This window comes from Stigmatopora argus, chromosome 6, assembly GCF_051989625.1.
Source record: "Stigmatopora argus isolate UIUO_Sarg chromosome 6, RoL_Sarg_1.0, whole genome shotgun sequence".
Classification (NCBI taxonomy): Eukaryota; Metazoa; Chordata; class Actinopteri; order Syngnathiformes; family Syngnathidae; genus Stigmatopora; species Stigmatopora argus.
In genome coordinates, this window is record NC_135392.1 from 4,566,615 (window position 1) to 4,587,844 (window position 21,230).

The 21,230-nt window shown below is 36.8% G+C and overlaps 1 protein-coding gene across 1 annotated transcript in view; it reads left to right on the forward strand.

Annotated features, from left to right (window-relative positions):
* col2a1b (collagen, type II, alpha 1b) overlaps positions 1-15,203 on the forward strand; it is a 40,791-nt gene extending 25,588 nt beyond the window's left edge. The window contains exons 26-54 of the mRNA XM_077603113.1: positions 476-529; positions 1,355-1,453; positions 1,536-1,589; positions 1,670-1,723; positions 1,801-1,854; positions 2,640-2,693; positions 3,584-3,628; positions 4,260-4,358; positions 4,639-4,746; positions 4,858-4,911; positions 5,751-5,804; positions 5,903-5,956; positions 6,047-6,100; positions 7,189-7,296; positions 7,374-7,427; positions 7,495-7,548; positions 8,453-8,614; positions 8,882-8,989; positions 9,996-10,103; positions 10,850-10,903; positions 10,993-11,100; positions 11,177-11,230; positions 11,297-11,404; positions 11,493-11,546; positions 11,747-11,854; positions 11,927-12,215; positions 13,015-13,202; positions 13,272-13,514; positions 14,279-15,203. Of these exons, the coding sequence (XP_077459239.1) occupies positions 476-529; positions 1,355-1,453; positions 1,536-1,589; positions 1,670-1,723; positions 1,801-1,854; positions 2,640-2,693; positions 3,584-3,628; positions 4,260-4,358; positions 4,639-4,746; positions 4,858-4,911; positions 5,751-5,804; positions 5,903-5,956; positions 6,047-6,100; positions 7,189-7,296; positions 7,374-7,427; positions 7,495-7,548; positions 8,453-8,614; positions 8,882-8,989; positions 9,996-10,103; positions 10,850-10,903; positions 10,993-11,100; positions 11,177-11,230; positions 11,297-11,404; positions 11,493-11,546; positions 11,747-11,854; positions 11,927-12,215; positions 13,015-13,202; positions 13,272-13,514; positions 14,279-14,425 (2,784 nt within the window). The 3' untranslated portion in view covers positions 14,426-15,203. The remainder of the gene's footprint in view (positions 1-475; positions 530-1,354; positions 1,454-1,535; positions 1,590-1,669; positions 1,724-1,800; positions 1,855-2,639; positions 2,694-3,583; positions 3,629-4,259; positions 4,359-4,638; positions 4,747-4,857; positions 4,912-5,750; positions 5,805-5,902; positions 5,957-6,046; positions 6,101-7,188; positions 7,297-7,373; positions 7,428-7,494; positions 7,549-8,452; positions 8,615-8,881; positions 8,990-9,995; positions 10,104-10,849; positions 10,904-10,992; positions 11,101-11,176; positions 11,231-11,296; positions 11,405-11,492; positions 11,547-11,746; positions 11,855-11,926; positions 12,216-13,014; positions 13,203-13,271; positions 13,515-14,278) is intronic.
* The last annotated feature ends 6,027 nt before the right edge of the window (positions 15,204-21,230 follow it).

The window sequence follows — 21,230 nt, forward strand, 5'->3', positions numbered from 1 at the left end:
TAGAAACAAGAATGATGCTTTTTATTATGCCCTATTCTACTAAAATATGTATAACTGAAAAGTATGAAAACATAAAAGGGGAAATTCAAATAATGAAATATGATACAAAAAACTCAATTTTATATATGACAAGATGTATTTAATAAGCCCTTTTTCATCTTCATTTATTTATTTTTCTCCATTCGGGACCAGGACAAAACCATAAAACTACGATGAGAAACACTAAATTAAAACGAACACACCTTAATTAAAATTTTTAGTTTGAGAATGTGATCATTTTATCAGCAAAGACAAAAAAAGGCCTCCCTCAGCCATTCAAATTCCACAACTTGTTTGTGTTTTCCATTTGTTACCCAAATAAGTTATTCCTCATGCAATTTCGAAGATGATTCAATTCCCACATGGGGCTGTGTCACTCGTCTCTATGCAAATTAACTTTTTGTTTTGTTGTGTGTGTGCGTGTGTGTGTCTGCAGGGTCTTACTGGACGTCCTGGTGATGCGGGTCCTCAAGGCAAAGTCGGACCTTCTGTGAGTGCATTTTGCATGACTCGCGTCAATCAAAATTAGACCAAAAAAGACGATGTCCAGCTTCAGGGGCTACGATTTAGCATCTAGGCTAACTGGAAGGCTTTTTTAGTACTGTATATTCCGGACTATAAATCGCTTTAAAAAAAGGTTTGGCCCAGGGTGCGACTTATACTCCAGTGCGAGTTGTGTATGTTATTTTTTACACTGAACCGCAAGAGGGCGCTCTAGGCATGTGTTGATATTTTCAACATTGGCGATGGATGGACGTTTGGCCAGTAGAATTGCCTGTAACTTATAAAAACAACTGAAAAGTGCTTACTAAAATGTTTAAATTAGTTTCTTTTAAATTTTAGGGTTAAAAAAAGTTATTTTACACTCAACCACTAGAGGGTGCTCTAGGCCGTGTTTATCATTTCGACATTGGCGCTGGGTAGACGTTTGGCCCGTAGAATCGACTGTAACTTATAACAACAATTACTTTATTTTATTATTTTTGTTAAACATTAAATTCAGCACATTGTTGCTTCTATTCTCATTTTTATTATTTTTTATTTCATTTCAAGAAGACCTCTAAAGTAGGTTTTGGGATTTTACCACATAAAATTCCCCCCAAAATGCAACAACTTTATATCCTTCTTTCTCCCTTTCATTGCGATTTTTTTTGCCTGCTTCGATTTATATTTAAAAAAAAAAAACGATAATTGTGCAATTGGTGACACCTGCAATTCATACCAGTCCAAATGTGTCATGGTTCCTATTCAACATGAACAACTTAAAAAATAAAAATAAAACAAACTGGAAGCTACAATTGGCTTTTTCCGACAGGGAGCCCTCGGCGAAGATGGCCGACCGGGACCCCCGGGACCACAGGGTGCCCGCGGACAGCCTGGCGTCATGGGATTCCCCGGCCCCAAAGGAGCAACCGTACGTGATTTTTCAAGCATAAACACATCCACCCAACAATGGAAATCTCTTTGTAATCCCCGTTTCTGTGTCTTAATTTTAGGGGGAGCCCGGCAAATCTGGAGAAAAAGGATTGGGCGGCGCTCACGGCCTGCGAGTACGTGCCAGCCAATCGTCGACAAAAGAAAACGCCGATGACACGGTCACGTAATGGTTGGATTTGTTTCTTCTTCTCAGGGTCTGCCTGGTAAAGATGGCGAAACGGGTGCTGCCGGACCTCCTGGCCCTGCGGTATGTATCCGGATTGGATAGTTGTTTGAAAAGGGATTTTCTTTTATGGCTATTGCTAATTTGGCTAATATTTCTAGGGCCCTGCTGGTGAGAGAGGAGAGCAAGGTCAGCCCGGTCCTTCTGGTTTCCAGGTATATTCATTTTTTTTTTTCCTTTTTTGTGTCCATAGAAATGAGTTTTGTTTTAGAATAAATCAAAACAAAAATGAGAGATCAGCAGACTTCTGCCTAAGCAACCAAATTCAAAACTTCGGCATATTTGGAAAAGCTAATCTAACTTTGCCCTCAAAATATCAACACTTTCTCTTCTCATCATACCACCTGCCTGGCAAATTTAAGTTATCTCCTAATTCATTTTCTGATTTCTGTGACCTTTAATTTCATTATCCCGAAACGTAATCACCTCGCAACCTTTCATGTTAAATATCCTGCCAGTTTAATAATAATCCTTTTGTGCCTCACTGAATTATTTTGATCATAGGCATACAAATGAGACGGAATACCGTATTTTCCGCACTATAGGGCGCAACTTAAATATTCCTCAAAAGGCATTGCGCCTTATATATGATCAATAATGGTTCATCTTTGTATGAAATTCCCTTTTAGCGCAGTGTGTATAACCCAACTCCTAACCACTACTGCTACAGCTCCATCTAGTGGACACAATCCCTTATTACTACTACCACTGCTACTACTTATCTACTCTTATTATCCGATACACCTTTATATATTAAAAAAAAATCAGATAGGCCATTAATTGAGGGTGCACCTTATAGTGCAGAAGATACGGTGCATAATCTCAGTGTCACGGTGTGTTCAAAATTGCACTTATCGTTTTATGAATTGCAACAGAAGAGTAATATGTTGTATCATTTTATGCACGTATCCTTAATGTGTGTGTGTGTGTGTGTATGCAGGGTCTGCCTGGCCCACCCGGCCCCCCCGGCGAAGGAGGCAAGCCCGGAGATCAGGTGCGTTCGTACGTGCTGACCATTCGGCCAATCATTTCAAGCACGCAAGCTTGACGGTGTTGCTTATTTAGTCCTCAATAAAAATGGCAAAAATGAGGGGGGGGCTTAATTATTTTGCTTTGACTGCAAGTCAAAATCAATATTTACTTTCATTATACAACAGCTGCGTATAACAAAATTGCTGGTGCTACTCCACAAAGTGTGTGTTTCTCAGTAAAAACATAAATTATATATATATATATATATATATATATATATATATATATACACACACACATTTTATAATAATAATATTGCACAGCCTTGCTGCTTGCTTTTGTGTGACTCATAAAATATATTTTCGCTTTTTTGGGAGTGAATCACAAGAATTCATTTATTTTCCGAGGGTGGCGGGGGGTGCTGGAGCCTATCCAAGTTGACTTTGGGCATCAGGTGGCCGGCCAATTGCAGGGAACAAGGAGACAAATAACCAATCACTCATATCTAGGGGCAATTTAGTGTACAATTAGCTTAGCTAGCATGTTTTTGTAATGTGGGAGGAAACGGGAGTACCCGGAAAAAACCCACATAGATGAGGAGAACATACAAACTCCCCACAGAAATGTCCGAAGTTGGGATCGAACCCTCAGTCTCAAAATTATAGCGCCAAGGTGCTAGCCAAGGCGCTAACCACTCGTGCAGCAGCATCCATTTTATATTTTATTGCCATTGAAAATGCTTTTATTTTGTCCACTGGACATTCACTTTACCGCATGGTGTGTGTATTTGGGGTTAAAAATAAATCTGAGTAATTTTCTGATTTTATAAAACGCAGGTTTAATGTCAAATTAATATATTTCATTTGAATATTTTCATTGAATATTCTTTAAGACTTCTCTCTTGCGCAACAGGGTGTTCCAGGAGAAGGCGGAGCTGCCGGTGCCACTGGACCCAGGGTAAGTTCATAAAATGTCTTTGGATCGTAGGGACCGATTTCAATAGGTAGAAAACAAGTTAGCGTAAAATTATTCTTGGAACTTTGACATCACGACCCCAACTTTTAGTCACCTCTGCCATTTTACATTAAAAACAAATCCTGCGGGTTTGTTAATAATAATCCCTTCATTTGTTCTCAAGTTAACTTGAACAAAAACAAACCGAAAAACTAGTTTTTACTTTCTGTTGGAGGTAAACAATGGTTTATGAACATAAAATAAGTGCCTCCAAGTTATTAGATCATTACATACGTTAAATACAAGGTAAAAATTGGGGTGATGCTACTTTGCGATTTTTCGATTATATCTGGTCTACATTATCCGTGATATTCGAGGGATTACTGTAGTACATTGAGTTGGAATACTTAACTAACTTCTGTAGTTTTTCACCGATACCGGTGGAGGTAGTAAACAGTGGTTTGGTACATCGTCAACATTTCATTCATCAAATAAGTGGCTCCAAGTTGTTAAATTCCTCCCTTAACGAATACACGCCATCTTAAGAAAATGCTAAGGTTAAATATAACTCCCGCTTTGAACGTTGTACTTGGAGACAAACGCCATGAACTAATTGAGCGCTGCTGACGTGCAGGGAGAGCGCGGCTTCCCCGGAGAGCGAGGAGCCGCCGGCACTCAGGGTCTGCAGGGACCCCGCGGCTTGCCCGGAACGCCCGGAACCGACGGCCCCAAGGTGAGCTCTTATTATTATATATGAGTCATCGCTTATCAGCTACTTCCGTTTATGGCATTGCAAATCAATAGCTTCCTGCTGCTCCCCGAAGGGGAAATGTTATCATATAATCCGCCAAGTTACCCGGTAAACAATCCTCATTTTATGACAAATCCACTTCAGGCAGGTGGAATCCGCCAAGTGTGTTTTTATGTGGTTGTGTTCTGCCATATTTTAGATCCTCAATTGAAGTAGAGATGGTTTACTGTCAAGCTAAATTCATTTTAATCTCACTATGTAGGGGGCCATTGGACCTGCTGGGGGTGCCGGAGCTCAAGGACCCCCCGGTCTGCAGGGGATGCCCGGAGAGAGAGGCGGCTCAGGTATCCCGGGACCCAAAGGAGACAGAGTAAGGATGTTTGGATTGCAACTTTGACTGCACAAACACAAAATGCGTTATTCTTTCGTTTTCACTTATTATATTTATCAAAAATGTTTTTTTTTCTTTCTAATTTGTTAGGGTGACCTTGGAGAGAAAGGACCTGAAGGGGCTCCCGGAAAAGATGGCGGCAGGGTGAGTTATACTACAACGACTTGAACTTTGAATAGAACTAAAGATTTTAGCATTTGTGCGTCAACTGCTTGCCCTATATTTATGTTTCGAACTCGAAAAAATCCTCCCAAAAAGGTCTCTTTTGGACCCCTTTTATACATTTTATTTATGAAAATGATGTGACTTGTATTTGTCATTTTGAATCTACTGTTAATAGTTTTTAATCTGGTACTATGAAAAACTGTTAGATAAAAAATGCCCGTTTAGCTTTTTGATCTCCATTTGCAAGGGTGTCAGACTCGGGTTGGTTCGCGGGCCGCTTTAACGTCAACTTGATTTCACGTGGGCCGGACCATTTTAGATATAATAATTAGATTTTTTTTATAACTGAATTAAAAGCCCTGAATATTCAGTTTTTTTATAGATCTAAAACAATGTTTATTTTAGCTTTTTTAATATATTTTTAGATTTTACAAAATGATTTTTGAACTAAAAACACAGAAAAAATGGATTAAAAAATTAAAATTATTGATTTAAAAGGGGGAAAATCAGGACATTTAATATACATCTATACTCTTCATTTTAATTTGATCCTAAAACAGAAAGTCGGCACTCATGATTTACTTTCCCGGGCCACACAAAATGATGCGGCGGGCCAGATTTGGCTCCCGGGCCGCCACTTTGACACAAAAAAATCGCCTTACCAAAAATGCAACATATATATATTTCCCCTTTAAATTGCGTATTCTTTAGCCGCTAAAAATACGGTATATGCTTAACCAATTTTGCGTCTCCAGGTTGAATTTTCAATCAATATTTGCACCAGGATTAAAAACTGTTTTTTTTTTTTACTGTTTCAGGGACTTACTGGTCCCATTGGCCCTCCTGGTCCGGGTGGACCTAATGGTGAAAAAGTAAGATACATTTTTCCACATGTATATAGTTCATCTTGAAACATATATGGGTATCATTCTAATAAGACTGTTTGTTTTTTGTTGTTGTTTTTTTTAAGGGTGAATCTGGTCCAGCTGGTCCTTCTGGTGCTCCTGGTACCCGTGGCGCTCCTGTAGGTTTTTTTTTTCCCCCAACTAAGCCTGCCAAATGATTCCAATTTGTCATCACGTTTGCACATTCATCCCATTGTGTCCTCCTACAGGGCGACCGAGGCGAGACAGGACCTCCTGGGCCAGTTGGATTTGCCGGACCCCCTGTAAGTAACACCTAGCGTATTAGCACGGCTAATTATGGCCGATATGTTAGGATGACGCACGATGTCGTTCTTGCCATTTCCGTTCCTCTTCCGTTAATAGCCGTCACACTTTAACACCACACGCACTCCAAACAGGTTTTTCTCTTGTCACTTTTACTTGTTCATCAACCGCCTTCAATTGGAGGGTTGCAGATTCTATTCTGCTTTTAACCCTTTAGCACACGTTGTCTCTTTGTTATGGTAAAAAAAACACTATCTGCTGTGTAAATATAATCTACAGTCATACCTCTACTTACAAATGCCTCTAGATACAAAAGTTTCAGGTTACAATTTTTTTTTATATGCAAATAAGTGACTCGAGCAACAAAAGGCCAAGTTACAAAATCCCCCAAAAGTAAATGCATTTGCTTATCTGTTATTTTATTTTGAATTCCCCTTATTAAGTGATTAAAAACCATACAAATGACACACGGCACATATTTCCACACACTCACACAGGGCACACGTAAAAGTCTAAAATGTACTACAAAGTGGACGGCTTTCAGCATCAAACATGGGTATTAGTCTCCCATTATATAGGCTGCGGGGGGAACTATTTCAGCGGCGCAGCACACATTTTTATGTACTTTATTCTAAGACATTAATAAATATAATTATATAACTAAATTTCCTTATAATTTTCTCTCATTTTTGTCTTTTTTCACATCTTCCATACAAAATTGGGACACTTTGACCAATTTTAAAGGGTTACTTGGTAGTTTTGTGCGGACCGTGGAACGAATAAGAGAATTTACATATAAAGTACACCTCTACTTACGAAATTTTCAAGTTACGAAAGAAGTTCTGGAACCAATTAATTTCGTAAGTAGAGATACCACTGTATATTATTATATGGAGTTTTTCCGGTGGGTGGAATTGGTCCAGTTGGATCTGAAACAGCTCCAGTTAGCTACAAATTGTCTACAAAACAAGATTTACAACATTTTTCAAGTAAATGCTAATGCTAATAAATAGCACTAGTACACCAATTAGCCACCACAAGCTAACACTCAATCCAGATGACCTAAAAGTGTTCGTGTTTTTGCTAGGGCTCTGACGGGCAACCCGGACTTAAGGGAGAGATGGGAGAGTCCGGGCAGAAGGGCGACGCCGGCGCCCCCGGCCCTCAAGGACCATCCGGGTCCCCTGGACCAGCTGTGAGTGACCCGGTTCCATTTTAACAGGGGAGTCAGCATCCCGCTGAGGTACATTTAGTTGTCTCTTTGCCTTTCAGGGCCCAACTGGTGTTTCTGGACCCAAAGGCGCACGTGGTGCTCAGGGACCTCCCGTAAGTCCCCCAATGGAGGTCGCCGTTCTTTACTCCAGCAGGTTTTGACCACCTGGCTCTTTTTCAGGGCGCCACCGGTTTTCCTGGAGCCGCCGGCCGAGTCGGACCCCCTGGTCCCAATGTAAGTCGTATTACAGACTTATTATTGAATTGAATGGAATGCTTTTTATTGTCATTATATTATTATATTATTGTCGCTAGTGTTAAAAACATGCCTTTTCATATTTATTTATTTTTTTGTACTTGGAAATAACAATCATTTGCTGAGAAAAGGAAACAAAATATGCTTTTGGATTTGCGCTGATGTTTTTTCTCAAAAGATTTTTTTTTCTTAAATCTTAAATCAATTTATTGATTTTTTTCGGAGGTGGGGCTAATTTAGATTAGATTAGAATTGAATTTTATTTCATCCCGTATTCGGGAAATTTCTATTGCGCATTATTATTTACAACACTATCTTGTTTTTAAAAAATCCATTAAAGTTTGGGCATGCTTTTTCAAAATTTACAAAATATTAGTGATGTATACAGTAGTAATTTTTAATCCAAATTAGAGAAAAAAATTGATTCTTTGTCCAACAGTGACACCATTGTTTTTAGATGAAGTGAAACAAAAATCGAATACAAAATAACAATTATAAATGATTTTTTTTTTCTTTGAGGATGAGTGAAACTATACAACTTCATTCAGTTTTGTCATCAGGGAGAAAAAAAACTGGAATATTTGAAAGATATTAAGAACCTTTATATATAGTTTTCATTAGGCAAAATTAAATTAAAATAATTTAACTCTAAATTTAATGCGCTATTACGAATGTTAATCATTTTTAAATAGGTTCCTTGTGACAATTTTCAACAATGTTAGTCGCATACGTTATATGTTACAAAAATAAGTCTCTTCTTGATTTATAAAATTTTACAATGATTTTGAGACACAATTCGAGGAAATAAAACATATATAATATTGTCATGCGGTTTAATATTTGGACGTAAAAGTGACAGAAATACATGTCGGATGTTTTTTAGGGCAACCCCGGACCCGCCGGTCCCGCTGGCCAATCTGGCAAAGACGGCCCCAAGGGCGTGAGGGGAGACGGCGGCCCCCCTGGCCGGCAGGGCGACGCCGGCCTGCGTGGTGCTGCCGGGACCCCCGGCGAGAAGGGAGACGCTGGAGAGGACGGTCCTCCTGTGAGTTGACAGAAAAAAAAATACATTTCAAGTTGAAAGCGTGGCTGTCAGCCTGCAAAAAAAGTCATTTCCATCCATTAATACAGCCATTGAGTCTGACACCCTTGGTCTAAGGGATATATATTAACAAAAAAAAACTTAATTAATGGAAAAAACGGGCTAACGTGTTAGCTAGCATTAACCAATTTAGAAGTCCAATCCATTTTGACCCATGGTTGAATAATTGCTTTCGAATTGACATTTTTTTGTCCATTTCCTCCATTCCAGGGCGCTCTGGGTCCCTCCGGTCCTCAAGGTTTGGCCGGCCAGCGTGGCATCGTAGGTCTGCCCGGACAACGTGGCGAGAGAGGCTTCCCCGGTCTTCCCGGACCTTCTGTAAGTCACCGCAAAAAAACGAAAAACCAAGCCGTGACATCTGATGCCATGACATTTGAATCCGTGAGCTCTCAGGTCGTGTGATATCGGTTGTCATGGTAATGTTCCCTATCGCCTGACATGATAAAAATAGTACCATGACAAGTCCTTCTTCTAATATTAATAATACAGGACATTTGTATTTTTCAAAATAGTAACTCATCTACTTATTTGCATGATTTCACCCAGGCACAAATTATTATTTTTTTCCTTCAATGTGTCAAACTTTTAATAATTTCTGGACCTCATTTTGACATCAAATTATAATATTAGTTATGCACAATATACTAGAAATAGTGACCTCATAGCTTAACTTTTTGGCTGCCAGAGACGTCCAATCCATCCAAATGGATTGGACATCTATTGCCGTCAATCGGCGTTTAATCATTGATTCATCTGCTGAACAGCTTATCCTCACAAGGCTTGCGGGGGTGCTGGAGCCCAGCTAACAATGGGCAGAAGGCAGAGTACTGAGTAACTAGTTAACCTAATTGCAAGCCAATTACAGCATTGGGTGATTTTCATCTCAATGAAACAATGTAATATTTTGATTTCAATCACTTTTTTTTTAGCTATTGTCAACAATTTAGTCCATCAAAGCCCTTCTAAAATGTTTTTAAAATGAGTGAGCTCATAAATAAAACATTTTCCTGGCGTGATTCATGCAAACGCTCCACTTCAGCCTGCTATTTTAGCGCAAAGGCCGTCCAAACAAAACATAAAAAAGGACATAAGTGTTCCTCACCTCTCGCTGATTTACCGAAAATGAGAACATTTATCGTTGATTTTGACGAAAAGGCCGCTCGTTTGTTTCCGCGGCGGTGAAGATGGTCAGGCTTATTTTTGTTTTTCCACGACGTCAGTCACGGCGGTGACATTTTGTCCACGCTTTTGAGTCAGAGGATCGTCATCGTGCGTACTACGGTGACTCACGCACTCCCTCCTGTTTGTCTTTTGGCGCACACAGGGCGAGCCTGGGAAGCAAGGCGCTCCCGGCGGCAGCGGAGATCGCGGACCCCCCGGGCCCGTCGGACCGCCTGGGCTCACCGGACCGGCGGGAGAGCCCGGCAGAGAGGTCAGTTAAAGGCCGAGCACGCCGCGGGTTATTAAAAGGACTTCCCGTGGGTACGACTCTGATTGGTACTGGAGGTCAACGAGTGCTCGTTAGCGGGAGACGTTTCTTTCAGCTATCAATAACGCATCCATTTTTATTTTATTTTAGTCTTTGTTTTCCCAGGAAAGGAAAATAAGAAAGAGGGATATGTTGAAAGTGGGCTGCTTCTAGTTCTGATAAAAGACAATGATTAGGATCCAATCAGGTTTTGGATCACTGAAACAAAATGAAAGCACCTTATTTTTCTTATTATTAATTTGATTATTCTGGCTGATAACGATTATAAATGTAAAAGTCCACTCACTTTTTACATCATGTAGTTTATTAAAAGTCATGTTACGTCAAAAAATAACTAACATTTTATTTGTTAAAAATCACAGATGCCAAAACTACTCTTGCTTTTTTCATAAATACTATCCCTGTTTATTTTTTAGAAATTACAACAAATATAATATATATATATTATCACTAATCCATTCATTTAAAACGAGAAATGTATATTTTACTAAATCATTCATTTTAAAAGAAATTATTTTTTAAATAATTTGTTTGTTTCTAATATTAAGATGAAGATAACATGGACTTTTCAATTAAATTATAGACAAGCATGAAAAATAGACTCGGTCCTTTATATTCCGCTTTATTTTTTGTCTGCTGAATGGCCCGCTTTCAAGATACTGCGTCTGAATTTGTTTCCCATTTGACAGGGCAACTCTGGATCAGATGGACCTCCTGGTAGAGATGGTTCTCCTGGAATCAAGGTGACACTTTCCATTCCATTACTTGTAAATAACTGCTCATCTCGTTGAAACATCAACTTTTTTATTTTTTTATATTTATGTTACTTCAGGGGGATCGCGGTAACACTGGTCCAGTCGGTGCTCCTGGTTTACCAGGCGCCCCCGGCTCGACGGGCCCGGTCGGTCCCACGGGGAAGCAAGGAAACCGAGGAGAAGCTGTGAGCGCTCCTATTTTGCCTTCATGTGAGGCTCCAGTCTGAATTCCGTTCATTTTTTTCCATCCTTCCGTCCTAGGGTGCGCAAGGACCTGCTGGTTCTACGGGACCTGCTGGAGCCAGAGGAATGCCTGTATGTAAAAAAAAATACTCAATTCTATTCCAAACGATTGTATACCTGATCAACTCATGTTCCCAGGGACCCCAAGGACCTCGCGGTGACAAGGGAGAAGGCGGAGAGTCTGGAGAGAGAGGACAGAAAGGTCACCGAGGCTTCACCGGTCTGCAGGGTCTGCCTGGACCCCCGGTGAGTGGCTGTGAAGGCGCCAACTCCAAGTAGACTCCACTATGGTGGGTAGAGGCCATTTAGTAGTCAACACTTTTGTCTTTTTCAGGGTCAATCTGGAGACCAAGGTGCCACTGGACCCTCTGGACCTTCTGGACAAAGAGTAAGAAACCCATTTTTGTCCTGCACTGACTCAAATTTTCCACAGCAGATTAGATTATATTATAATTTTATTTCATCCTGTTTTTGGGAAATTCCCTTGGTTGCAGTAGCAAGCACAGACACAGAAGACATTATAGACCTAGTTAAAAAAAATGGAGCCACACACAGGAAGTTTGGCTAATGGTTTAACTATGACTACAGGGACCACCCGGACCTATTGGACTTGTTGGAAAGGAGGGTTCAAACGGCTCGCCCGGACCCATCGGACCCCCGGGAGTACGCGGTCGTGGTGGCGATACTGGTCCTTCAGTGAGTAACGGACAGAAAAAAAACAAATTAGTAAAAATGCAGATAAAGTGAAGACCCCGTTTCGTCCGTCAGGGTCCTCCCGGAAATCCCGGCCCACCCGGTCTTCCCGGTCCCCCCGGCCCTGGCATTGACATGTCGGCCTTCGCCGGCCTGGGTCACACGGAGAAGTCTCCCGACCCTCTCAGGTACATGAGAGCCGACCAGGCTTCGGGAAATCTGCGTCAGCACGACGCCGAAGTGGACGCCACGCTCAAGTCCCTCAACAACCAGATCGAGAACATTCGCAGTCCCGAAGGGTCCAGGAAGAACCCGGCTCGCACCTGCAGGGACCTCAAGCTCTGCCATCCTGACTGGAAGAGCGGTAAGTGGCTAACAAGTGTCAGTGCTAAATCTGGTCCAACATTTTACTCATGGCAATATGGCTTTTCTTTTCAAATGTTTCAAACCAATCATGGCTAACCTCAACTTTTGCCTAACTAACCTGGCTAGAAGAATGCCAGCATAGCAGTTTCATCGTAGCAGACAGTCCACTCATGGCTAGTCTGAACTTGGCCGGCAGGGTGCTAGCTACATACCTGTCAACCTCTGCCGATAACTGCCCTTATAAATGATTATGATTCCCCTTACAAACCCCCCAAAAAACCTTACAAACACCGTACGACTCGTACGGTGTTTGTAAGGTTTTTGTGGGGTTTGTAAGGGGAATCATAATCATTTATAAGGGCAGTTATCGGCAGAGGTTGACAGGTATGCTAGCATAGCATAATGGTTCTCTCATTGGCAATTTATCAATATAATTGTTTTGTCTTCATTAAATTTGTCAAAACATAGCTAGCCTTAACTTGTACCTAGCAAACACATAGTAGTTCTGTCGTAGCAAACTGGATTGGATTGGATAACTTTATTCATCCAGTATTTGGGGAATTTCATTGTCACAGTAGCAAGAGGGTGAGAATACAGACACAGCAAAATACATTTTAGACATAATAGATAAGTAATAAATAAATAAGCCTGTTGTTTTTTTCCTTTGTTGTTGTTTGTGGTGTGGTGAAGGTAAACTGAACAAATGAAATGTTTACCTTTCACCAAGCGTGACGCATGATTGGGGAGATTGAAAGGCGTGACAGTGTACACTTCCAACACATTTTTTGCGCCCTCAGGAGAGTACTGGATCGACCCCAACCAGGGCTGCACAGTAGACGCCATCAAAGTATTCTGCGACATGGAGACGGGCGAATCTTGCGTTCGCTCCAAACCGTCCAGCATCCCCCGCAAGAACTGGTGGTCCAGCAAGAGCAAAGATCGCAAACACGTGTGGTTTGGAGAAACCATGAACGGAGGATTCCACGTGAGTAGATCTAAAATGTACCTGACAATCAAGGTGTAGATTCTCGCTGACTTGCAAATCTCCCACCAGTTCAGCTACGGTGACGACAACCTGGCGCCCAACACGGCGGCCATCCAGATGACGTTCCTGCGCCTGCTGTCCACCGAGGCGTCCCAAAATATCACCTACCACTGCAAGAACAGCGTGGCCTACATGGACGCCGGCACCGGCAACCTGAAGAAGGCCGTGCTGCTGCAAGGCTCCAACGACGTGGAGATCCGCGCCGAGGGCAACAGCCGCTTCACCTACAGCGTCATGGAGGACGGGTGCACGGTACGACGATCTATTTTACCTGGGAGGGATGGCATTGAAACTGGACCTGGTGTTTGCATCAGGAAGTAGTTTGCACTTCCTATTTAAATCAGATAATCTTGTCAAAGAGCATTCAAAAGTCATTCATGAAGAGTCGCACACATTTACTACTCCTGAAGTCATACAATAAAAATAATCAATGTCATGGTTTGCCTCTGCATAGTTGAATTTGATAGATGAAGTTGTCAAAAGTTAGGTTGGATCGTTATTGTTTGCCAGGGGGACTCAATGGAAACCAGTAGCTGAGACTCGTTGTCTTTTTCGGGTGGTGCGCTGGAATATGAAATTGAAACTGGGTTAGCGAAGGAAGCTAATGACAGAAAACAATCAACTTATTTATATGTGACTACTTTATGGATTTATTTGTGCAGAAGCTTTAATTAAAATGTCATGCTACTAATATAATTAGAATTGTGCACTACGTGGTGAAAACTATAAATCTCATACTTGTATAATGACAATAAAAGCATTCAATTCAATTATACATTCAAACTGGAGGCAAAAAAAAATCGAGAAAACAAGAGCGAGAATGCCCTAAAATGAACCATCTTGGGCACTAGTAACTTCAAATATCAGATATTTTTGGGTTTACCTAACAAAGAAAAGGACGCCATTTTGTGTCAAACGAAGTCCAATCTATTGAATTAACTAAAGTCTGTTAGTGGGACTTGAATACTGAAGGAATTTAACATTTTGCCTACCTTTTTTGTTGTTGTTACCTTCAGAGACACACAGGCAAGTGGGGCAAAACAGTGTTTGAGTACCGGTCACAGAAGACCTCCCGCCTTCCCATCGTAGACGTGGCCCCCATGGACATCGGTGGTCCCGAGCAGGAGTTTGGCATAGAAGTGGGTGCCGTCTGCTTCCTGTAAGAAGGAAAAAAATTCCAAATAAATCAAAGTGGAACACCAGGAGAGAAATCAAGACACTTTTTCTTCATTTTTTTTTGGTAAATGGGACTTATTTTTCTAGGTCAAAAAAGTGCCCCCCCCCTCCTAAATTGAACTGACTATGTAGGCTAGATATACCTGCACTGACTGGCGCCACCATCCAACCAAAAGCAGCATATCACCTTTACAGCTTCATGTGTCCGTGTTATTTATTTATTGTTTGGGCTCAATGCGTTGCTTGAAGTCAATAAAAAGCCCACTTACACATGTCGCCCCCCAAAAAAGTCATATCCATAAATATTTCTCATATCAACTATTACTGTTTATGCTTACAATGGTGCTATGGTTCCATAGGTTTTTATTCCAAAGAAAAATATGTGCATTTTTTTGCCAAACAGGTGCCTTTGCTCCGTGTTTTTTTTGTTTGTTTTTACACACCCAACTCAAAGTTTGTCGTCTTTTTTGTTTTCCAATTATTAAGCTACCTCACGCAGCATCAAAATGAGGACAAAAATTGACTAAATGTTTGTTTACGGACCCCTGGAATTAAAAAAATAAAAGGCAAAAACTCATCCCCTACACGAGATGTGACTTGACTTTATTTTAAAATATTAAATAAAATTAGCTCACATGTGCGTGAGATTGTGTATATTTATTATTATGAATAATAAGATGGAAAACAGCATTCTTATAGTAATTTGATGATCGTGACTTGTTTTATTGTTAATGTAAATTGGAAAAAATAAAAGACAAAAATCAATGTCGACAGCTGTTTTTTTTACGCTGGAAAAAATGTTGCTACAATTTTGATATAATAATGCTTAAAAATGTGAGCCTGTATCGTATTGCTTTTTTTCTTAAAAAACGACATAGTATAGTAAGGCTTTTTTACTTTAAAAAAACGACATAGTATAGTAAGGCTTTTTTTTTTAAACGGCATAGTATAGTAAGGCTTTTTTTCTTAAAAAACGACGTAGTATAGTAAGGCTTTTTTTCTTAAAAAAACGACATAGTATAGTAAGGCTTTTTTTCTTAAAAAACGACATAGTATAGTGAGGCTTTTTTTCTTAAAATACGACGTAGTATAGTAAAAGGTTTTTTTTTCTTTAATAAACAAAATAGCATAGTAATGTTTTTTTTTCTTAAAAAACGACATAGTATAGTAAGGCTTTTTTTCTTAAAAAACGACATAGTATGGCAAGGCTTTTTTTTCTTAAAAAACGACATAGTATGGCAAGGCTTTTTTTCTTAAAAAACGACAGTATAGTAAGGCTTTTTTCTTAAAAAATGTCAAAGTATAGTAAGGCTTTTTTTCTTAAAAAACGACAGTATAGTAAGGCTTTTTTTCTTTAAAAAACGACATAGTATAGTAAGGTTTTTTTCTTAAAGAAAAAAGCCGTACTATACTATGTCGTCTTTTACGAAAAAAAGCCTTACTATACTATGTCGTTTTTTACGAAAAAAAAGCCTTACTATACTATGTCGTTTTTTGAAGAAAAAAGCCTTACTATACTATGTCGTTTTTTAAAGAAAAAAGCCTTACTATACTATGTCGTTTTTTAAGGAAAAAGCCTTACTATACTATGTCGTTTTTTAAAGAAAAAAAGCCTTACTATACAATGTCGATTTTTAAGAAAAAAGCCTTACTATACTATGTCGTTTTTTAAAAGAAAAAAGCCTTACTATACCATGTCGTTTCTTTAAAGAAAAAAGCCTTACTATACTATGTCGTTTTTTAAAGAAAAAAGCCTTACTATACTATGTCGTTTTTTAAAGAAAAAAGCCTTACTATACTATGTCGTTTTTTAAAGAAAAAAGCCTTACTATACTATGTCGTTTTTTAAGAAAAAAGCCTTACTATACTATGTCGTTTTTTACGAAAAAAAAAGCCTTACTATACTATGTCGTTTTTTACGGAAAAAGCCTTACTATACTATGTCGTTTTTTGAAGAAAAAAGCCTTACTATACTATGTCGTTTTTTTAAAGAAAAAAGCCTTACTATACTATGTCGTTTTTTAAAGAAAAAAAGCCTTACTATACTATGTCGTTTTTACGGAAAAAGCCTTACTATACTATGTCGTTTTTTGAAGAAAAAAGCCATACTATACTATGTCGTTTTTTACGAAAAAAAAGCCTTACTATACTATGTCGTTTTTTGAAGAAAAAAGCCTTACTATACTATGTCGTTTTTTGAAGAAAAAAGCCTTACTATACTATGTCGTTTTTTGAAGAAAAAAGCCTTACTATACTATGTCGTTTTTTAAAGAAAAAAGCCTGACTATACCATGTCGTTTTTTAAGAAAAAAGCCTTACTATACTATGTTGTTTTTTACGGAAAAAGCCTTACTATACTATGTCGTTTTTTGAAGAAAAAAGCCTTACTATACTATGTCGTTTTTTACGAAAAAAAGCCTTACTATTCTATGTCGTTTTTTACGAAAAAAAAGCCTTACTATACTATGTCGTTTTTAAGAAAAAAAGCCTTTTACTACACTGGCATTTTTTAAGTTAAAAAGCCTCCGTCAAAGCACTCCGTCATATTCTCACATAATAGTAAGGCTTTTTTCTTCAAAAAACGACATAGTATAGTAAGGCTTTTTCCGTAAAAAAACGACATAGTATAGTAAGGCTTTTTTCTTCAAAAAACGACATAGTATAGTAAGGCTTTTTTTTCGTAAAAAACGACATAGTATAGTAAGGCTTTTTTCTTCAAAAAAAGACATAGTATAGTAAGGCTTTTTTCTTAAAAAAACGACATGGTATAGTAAGGCTTTTTTCTTAAAAAACGACATAGTATAGTAAGGCTTTTTTCTTTAAAAAACGACATTGTATAGTAAGGCTTTTTTTCTTTAAAAAACGACATTGTATAGTAAGGCTTTTTTCTTTAAAAAACGACATAGTATAGTAAGGCTTTTTTTCTTTAAAAAACGACATAGTATAGTAACGCTTTTTTCTTTCAAAAAACGACATAGTATAGTAAGGCTTTTTCCGTAAAAAACGACATAGTATAGTAAGGCTTTTTTTTCGTAAAAAACGACATAGTATAGTAAGGCTTTTTTCTTAAAAAAAACGACATAGTATAGTAAGGCTTTTTTCTTTAAAAAACGACATAGTATAGTAAGGCTTTTTTCTTTAAAAAACGACATAGTATAGTAAGGCTTTTTTCTTTAAAAAACGACATAGTATAGTAAGGCTTTTTTCTTTAAAGAAACGACATGGTATAGTAAGGCTTTTTTCTTTTAAAAAACGACATAGTATAGTAAGGCTTTTTTTCTTAAAAATCGACATAGTATAGTAAGGCTTTTTTTCTTTAAAAAACGACATAGTATAGTAAGGCTTTTTTCTTTAAAAAACGACATAGTATAGTAAGGCTTTTTTCTTTAAAGAAACGACATGGTATAGTAAGGCTTTTTTCTTTTAAAAAACGACATAGTATAGTAAGGCTTTTTTTCTTAAAAATCGACATAGTATAGTAAGGCTTTTTTCTTCAAAAAACGACATAGTATAGTAAGGCTTTTTTTTCTTTAAAAAACGACATAGTATAGTAAGGCTTTTTTTTCGTAAAAAACGACATAGTATAGTAAGGCTTTTTTTCTTTAAAAAACGACATAGTATAGTAAGGCTTTTTTCTTTAAAAAAACGACATAGTATAGTAAGGCTTTTTTTTCGTAAAAAACGACATAGTATAGTAAGGCTTTTTTCTTAAAAAAACGACATAGTATAGTAAGGCTTTTTTCTTTAAAGAAACGACATAGTATAGTAAGGCTTTTTTCTTTAAAAAACGACATAGTATAGTAAGGCTTTTTTCTTTAAAAAACGACATAGTATAGTAAGGCTTTTTTCTTTAAAAAACGACATAGTATAGTAAGGCTTTTTTCTTTTAAAAAATGACATAGTATAGTAAGGCTTTTTTCTTAAAAATCGACATAGTATAGTAAGGCTTTTTTTCTTTAAAAAACGACATAGTATAGTAAGGCTTTTTCCTTTAAAAAAACGACATAGTATAGTAAGGCTTTTTTTTCGTAAAAAACGACATAGTATAGTAAGGCTTTTTTCTTAAAAAAACGACATAGTATAGTAAGGCTTTTTTCTTTAAAGAAACGACATGGTATAGAAAGGCTTTTTTCTTTTAAAAAACGACATAGTATAGTAAGGCTTTTTTTCTTAAAAATCGACATAGTATAGTAAGGCTTTTTTTTTAAAAAACGACATAGTATAGTAAGGCTTTTTCCTTAAAAAACGACATAGTATAGTAAGGCTTTTTTCTTTAAAAAACGACATAGTATTGTAAGGCTTTTTTCTTCAAAAAACGACATAGTATAGTAAGGCTTTTTTCTTCAAAAAACGACATAGTATAGTAAGGCTTTTTTTCGTAAAAAACGACATAGTATAGTAAGGCTTTTTTTTCATAAAAAACGACATAGTATAGTAAGGCTTTTTTTCTTTTAAAAAACGACATAGTATAGTAAGGCTTTTTTCTTTAAAAAAACGACATAGTATAGTAAGGCTTTTTTCTTCAAAAAACGACATAGTATAGTAAGGCTTTTTCCGTAAAAAACGACATAGTATAGTAAGGCTTTTTTTTCGTAAAAAACGACATAGTATAGTAAGGCTTTTTTCTTAAAAAAACGACATAGTATAGTAAGGCTTTTTTCTTTAAAAAACGACACAGTATAGTAAGGCTTTTTTCTTTAAAAAACGACATAGTATAGTAAGGCTTTTTTCTTTAAAAAACGACATAGTATAGTAAGGCTTTTTTCTTTAAAGAAACGACATGGTATAGTAAGGCTTTTTTCTTTTAAAAAACGACATAGTATAGTAAGGCTTTTTTCTTAAAAATCGACATAGTATAGTAAGGCTTTTTTTCTTTAAAAAACGACATAGTATAGTAAGGCTTTTTCCTTAAAAAACGACATAGTATAGTAAGGCTTTTTTCTTTAAAAAACGACATAGTATAGTAAGGCTTTTTTCTTCAAAAAACGACATAGTATAGTAAGGCTTTTTTTTCGTAAAAAACGACATAGTATAGTAAGGCTTTTTTTTCGTAAAAAACGACATAGTATAGTAAGGCTTTTTTTCTTTAAAAAACGACATAGTATAGTAAGGCTTTTTTCTTTAAACTTTAAAGAAAAAAACCTTACTATACTATGTCGTTTTTTAAAGAAAAAAGCCGTACTATACTATGTCGTTTTTTAAAGAAAAAAAGCCTTACTATACTATGTCGTTTCTTTAAAGAAAAAAGCCTTACTATACCATGTCGTTTCTTTAAAGTTTAAAGAAACGACATGGTATAGTAAGGCTTTTTTCTTTAAAGAAACGACATGGTATAGTAAGGCTTTTTTCTTTAAAAAAACGACATAGTATAGTAAGGCTTTTTTCTTTAAAAAACGACATAGTATAGTAAGGCTTTTTTCTTTAAAAAATGACATAGTATAGTAAGGCTTTTTTCTTAAAAAACGACATAGTATAGTAAGGCTTTTTTCTTTAAAAAACGACAGTCTAGTAAGGCTTTTTTCTTAAAAGAAACGACATGGTATAGTAAGGCTTTTTTCTTTAAAAAAAAACGACATAGTATAGTAAGGCTTTTTTCTTCAAAAAACGACATAGTATAGTAAGGCTTTTTTCTTCAAAAAATGACATAGTATAGTAAGGCTTTTTTCTTCAAAAAACGACATAGTATAGTAAGGCTTTTTTTTCGTAAAAAACGACATAGTATAGTAAGGCTTTTTTCTTCAAAAAACGACATAGTATAGTAAGGCTTTTACCGTAAAAAAACGACATAGTATAGTAAGGCTTTTTTCTTCAAAAAACGACATAGTATAGTAAGGTTTTTTTTCTTTAAAAAAAGACATAGTATAGTAAGGCTTTTTTCTTAAAAAAACGACATAGTATAGTAAGGCATTTTTCTTAAAAAACGACATAGTATAGTAAGGCTTTTTTCTTTAAAAAAAGACATAGTATAGTAAGGCTTTTTTCTTAAAAAAACGACATAGTATAGTAAGGCTTTTTTCTTTAAAGAAACGACATGGTATAGTAAGGCTTTTTTCTTTAAAAAACGACATAGTATAGTAAGGCTTTTTTCTTCAAAAAACGACATAGTATAGTAAGGCTTTTTTCTTCAAAAAACGACATAGTATAGTAAGGCTTTTTTTCCGTAAAAAACGACATAGTATAGTAAGGCTTTTTTTCGTAAAAAACGACATAGTATAGTAAGCCTTTTTTTCGTAAAAAACGACATAGTATATTAAGGCTTTTCTTCTTTGAAAAAATGACATAGTATAGTAAGGCTTTTTTTCTTAAAAAACGACAGTATAGTAAGGCTTTTTTTCTTTAAAAAAACGACATAGTATAATAAGGCTTTTTTTCTTTAAAAAACAAAATAGTATAGTAATGTTTTTTTTTCTTAAAAAACGACATAGTATAGTAAGGCTTTTTTTTCTTAAAAAACGATTTAGTATAGTAAGCCTTTTTTTCTTTAAAAAACGACATAGTATATTAAGGCTTTTTTTCTTTGAAAAAATGACATAGTATAGTAAGGCTTTTTTTCTTAAAAAATGACATAGTATAGTAAGGCTTTTTTTCTTAAAAACGACATAGTATAGTAAGGCTTTTTTTCTTTAAAAACGACATACTATAGTAAGGCTTTTTTTTCTTAAAAAACGACATAGTATAGTAAGCCTTTTTTTCTTAAAAAAAACGACATAGTATATTAAGGCTTTTTTTCTTTGAAAAAACGACATAGTATAGTAAGGCTTTTTTTCTTAAAAGACGACAGTATAATAAGGC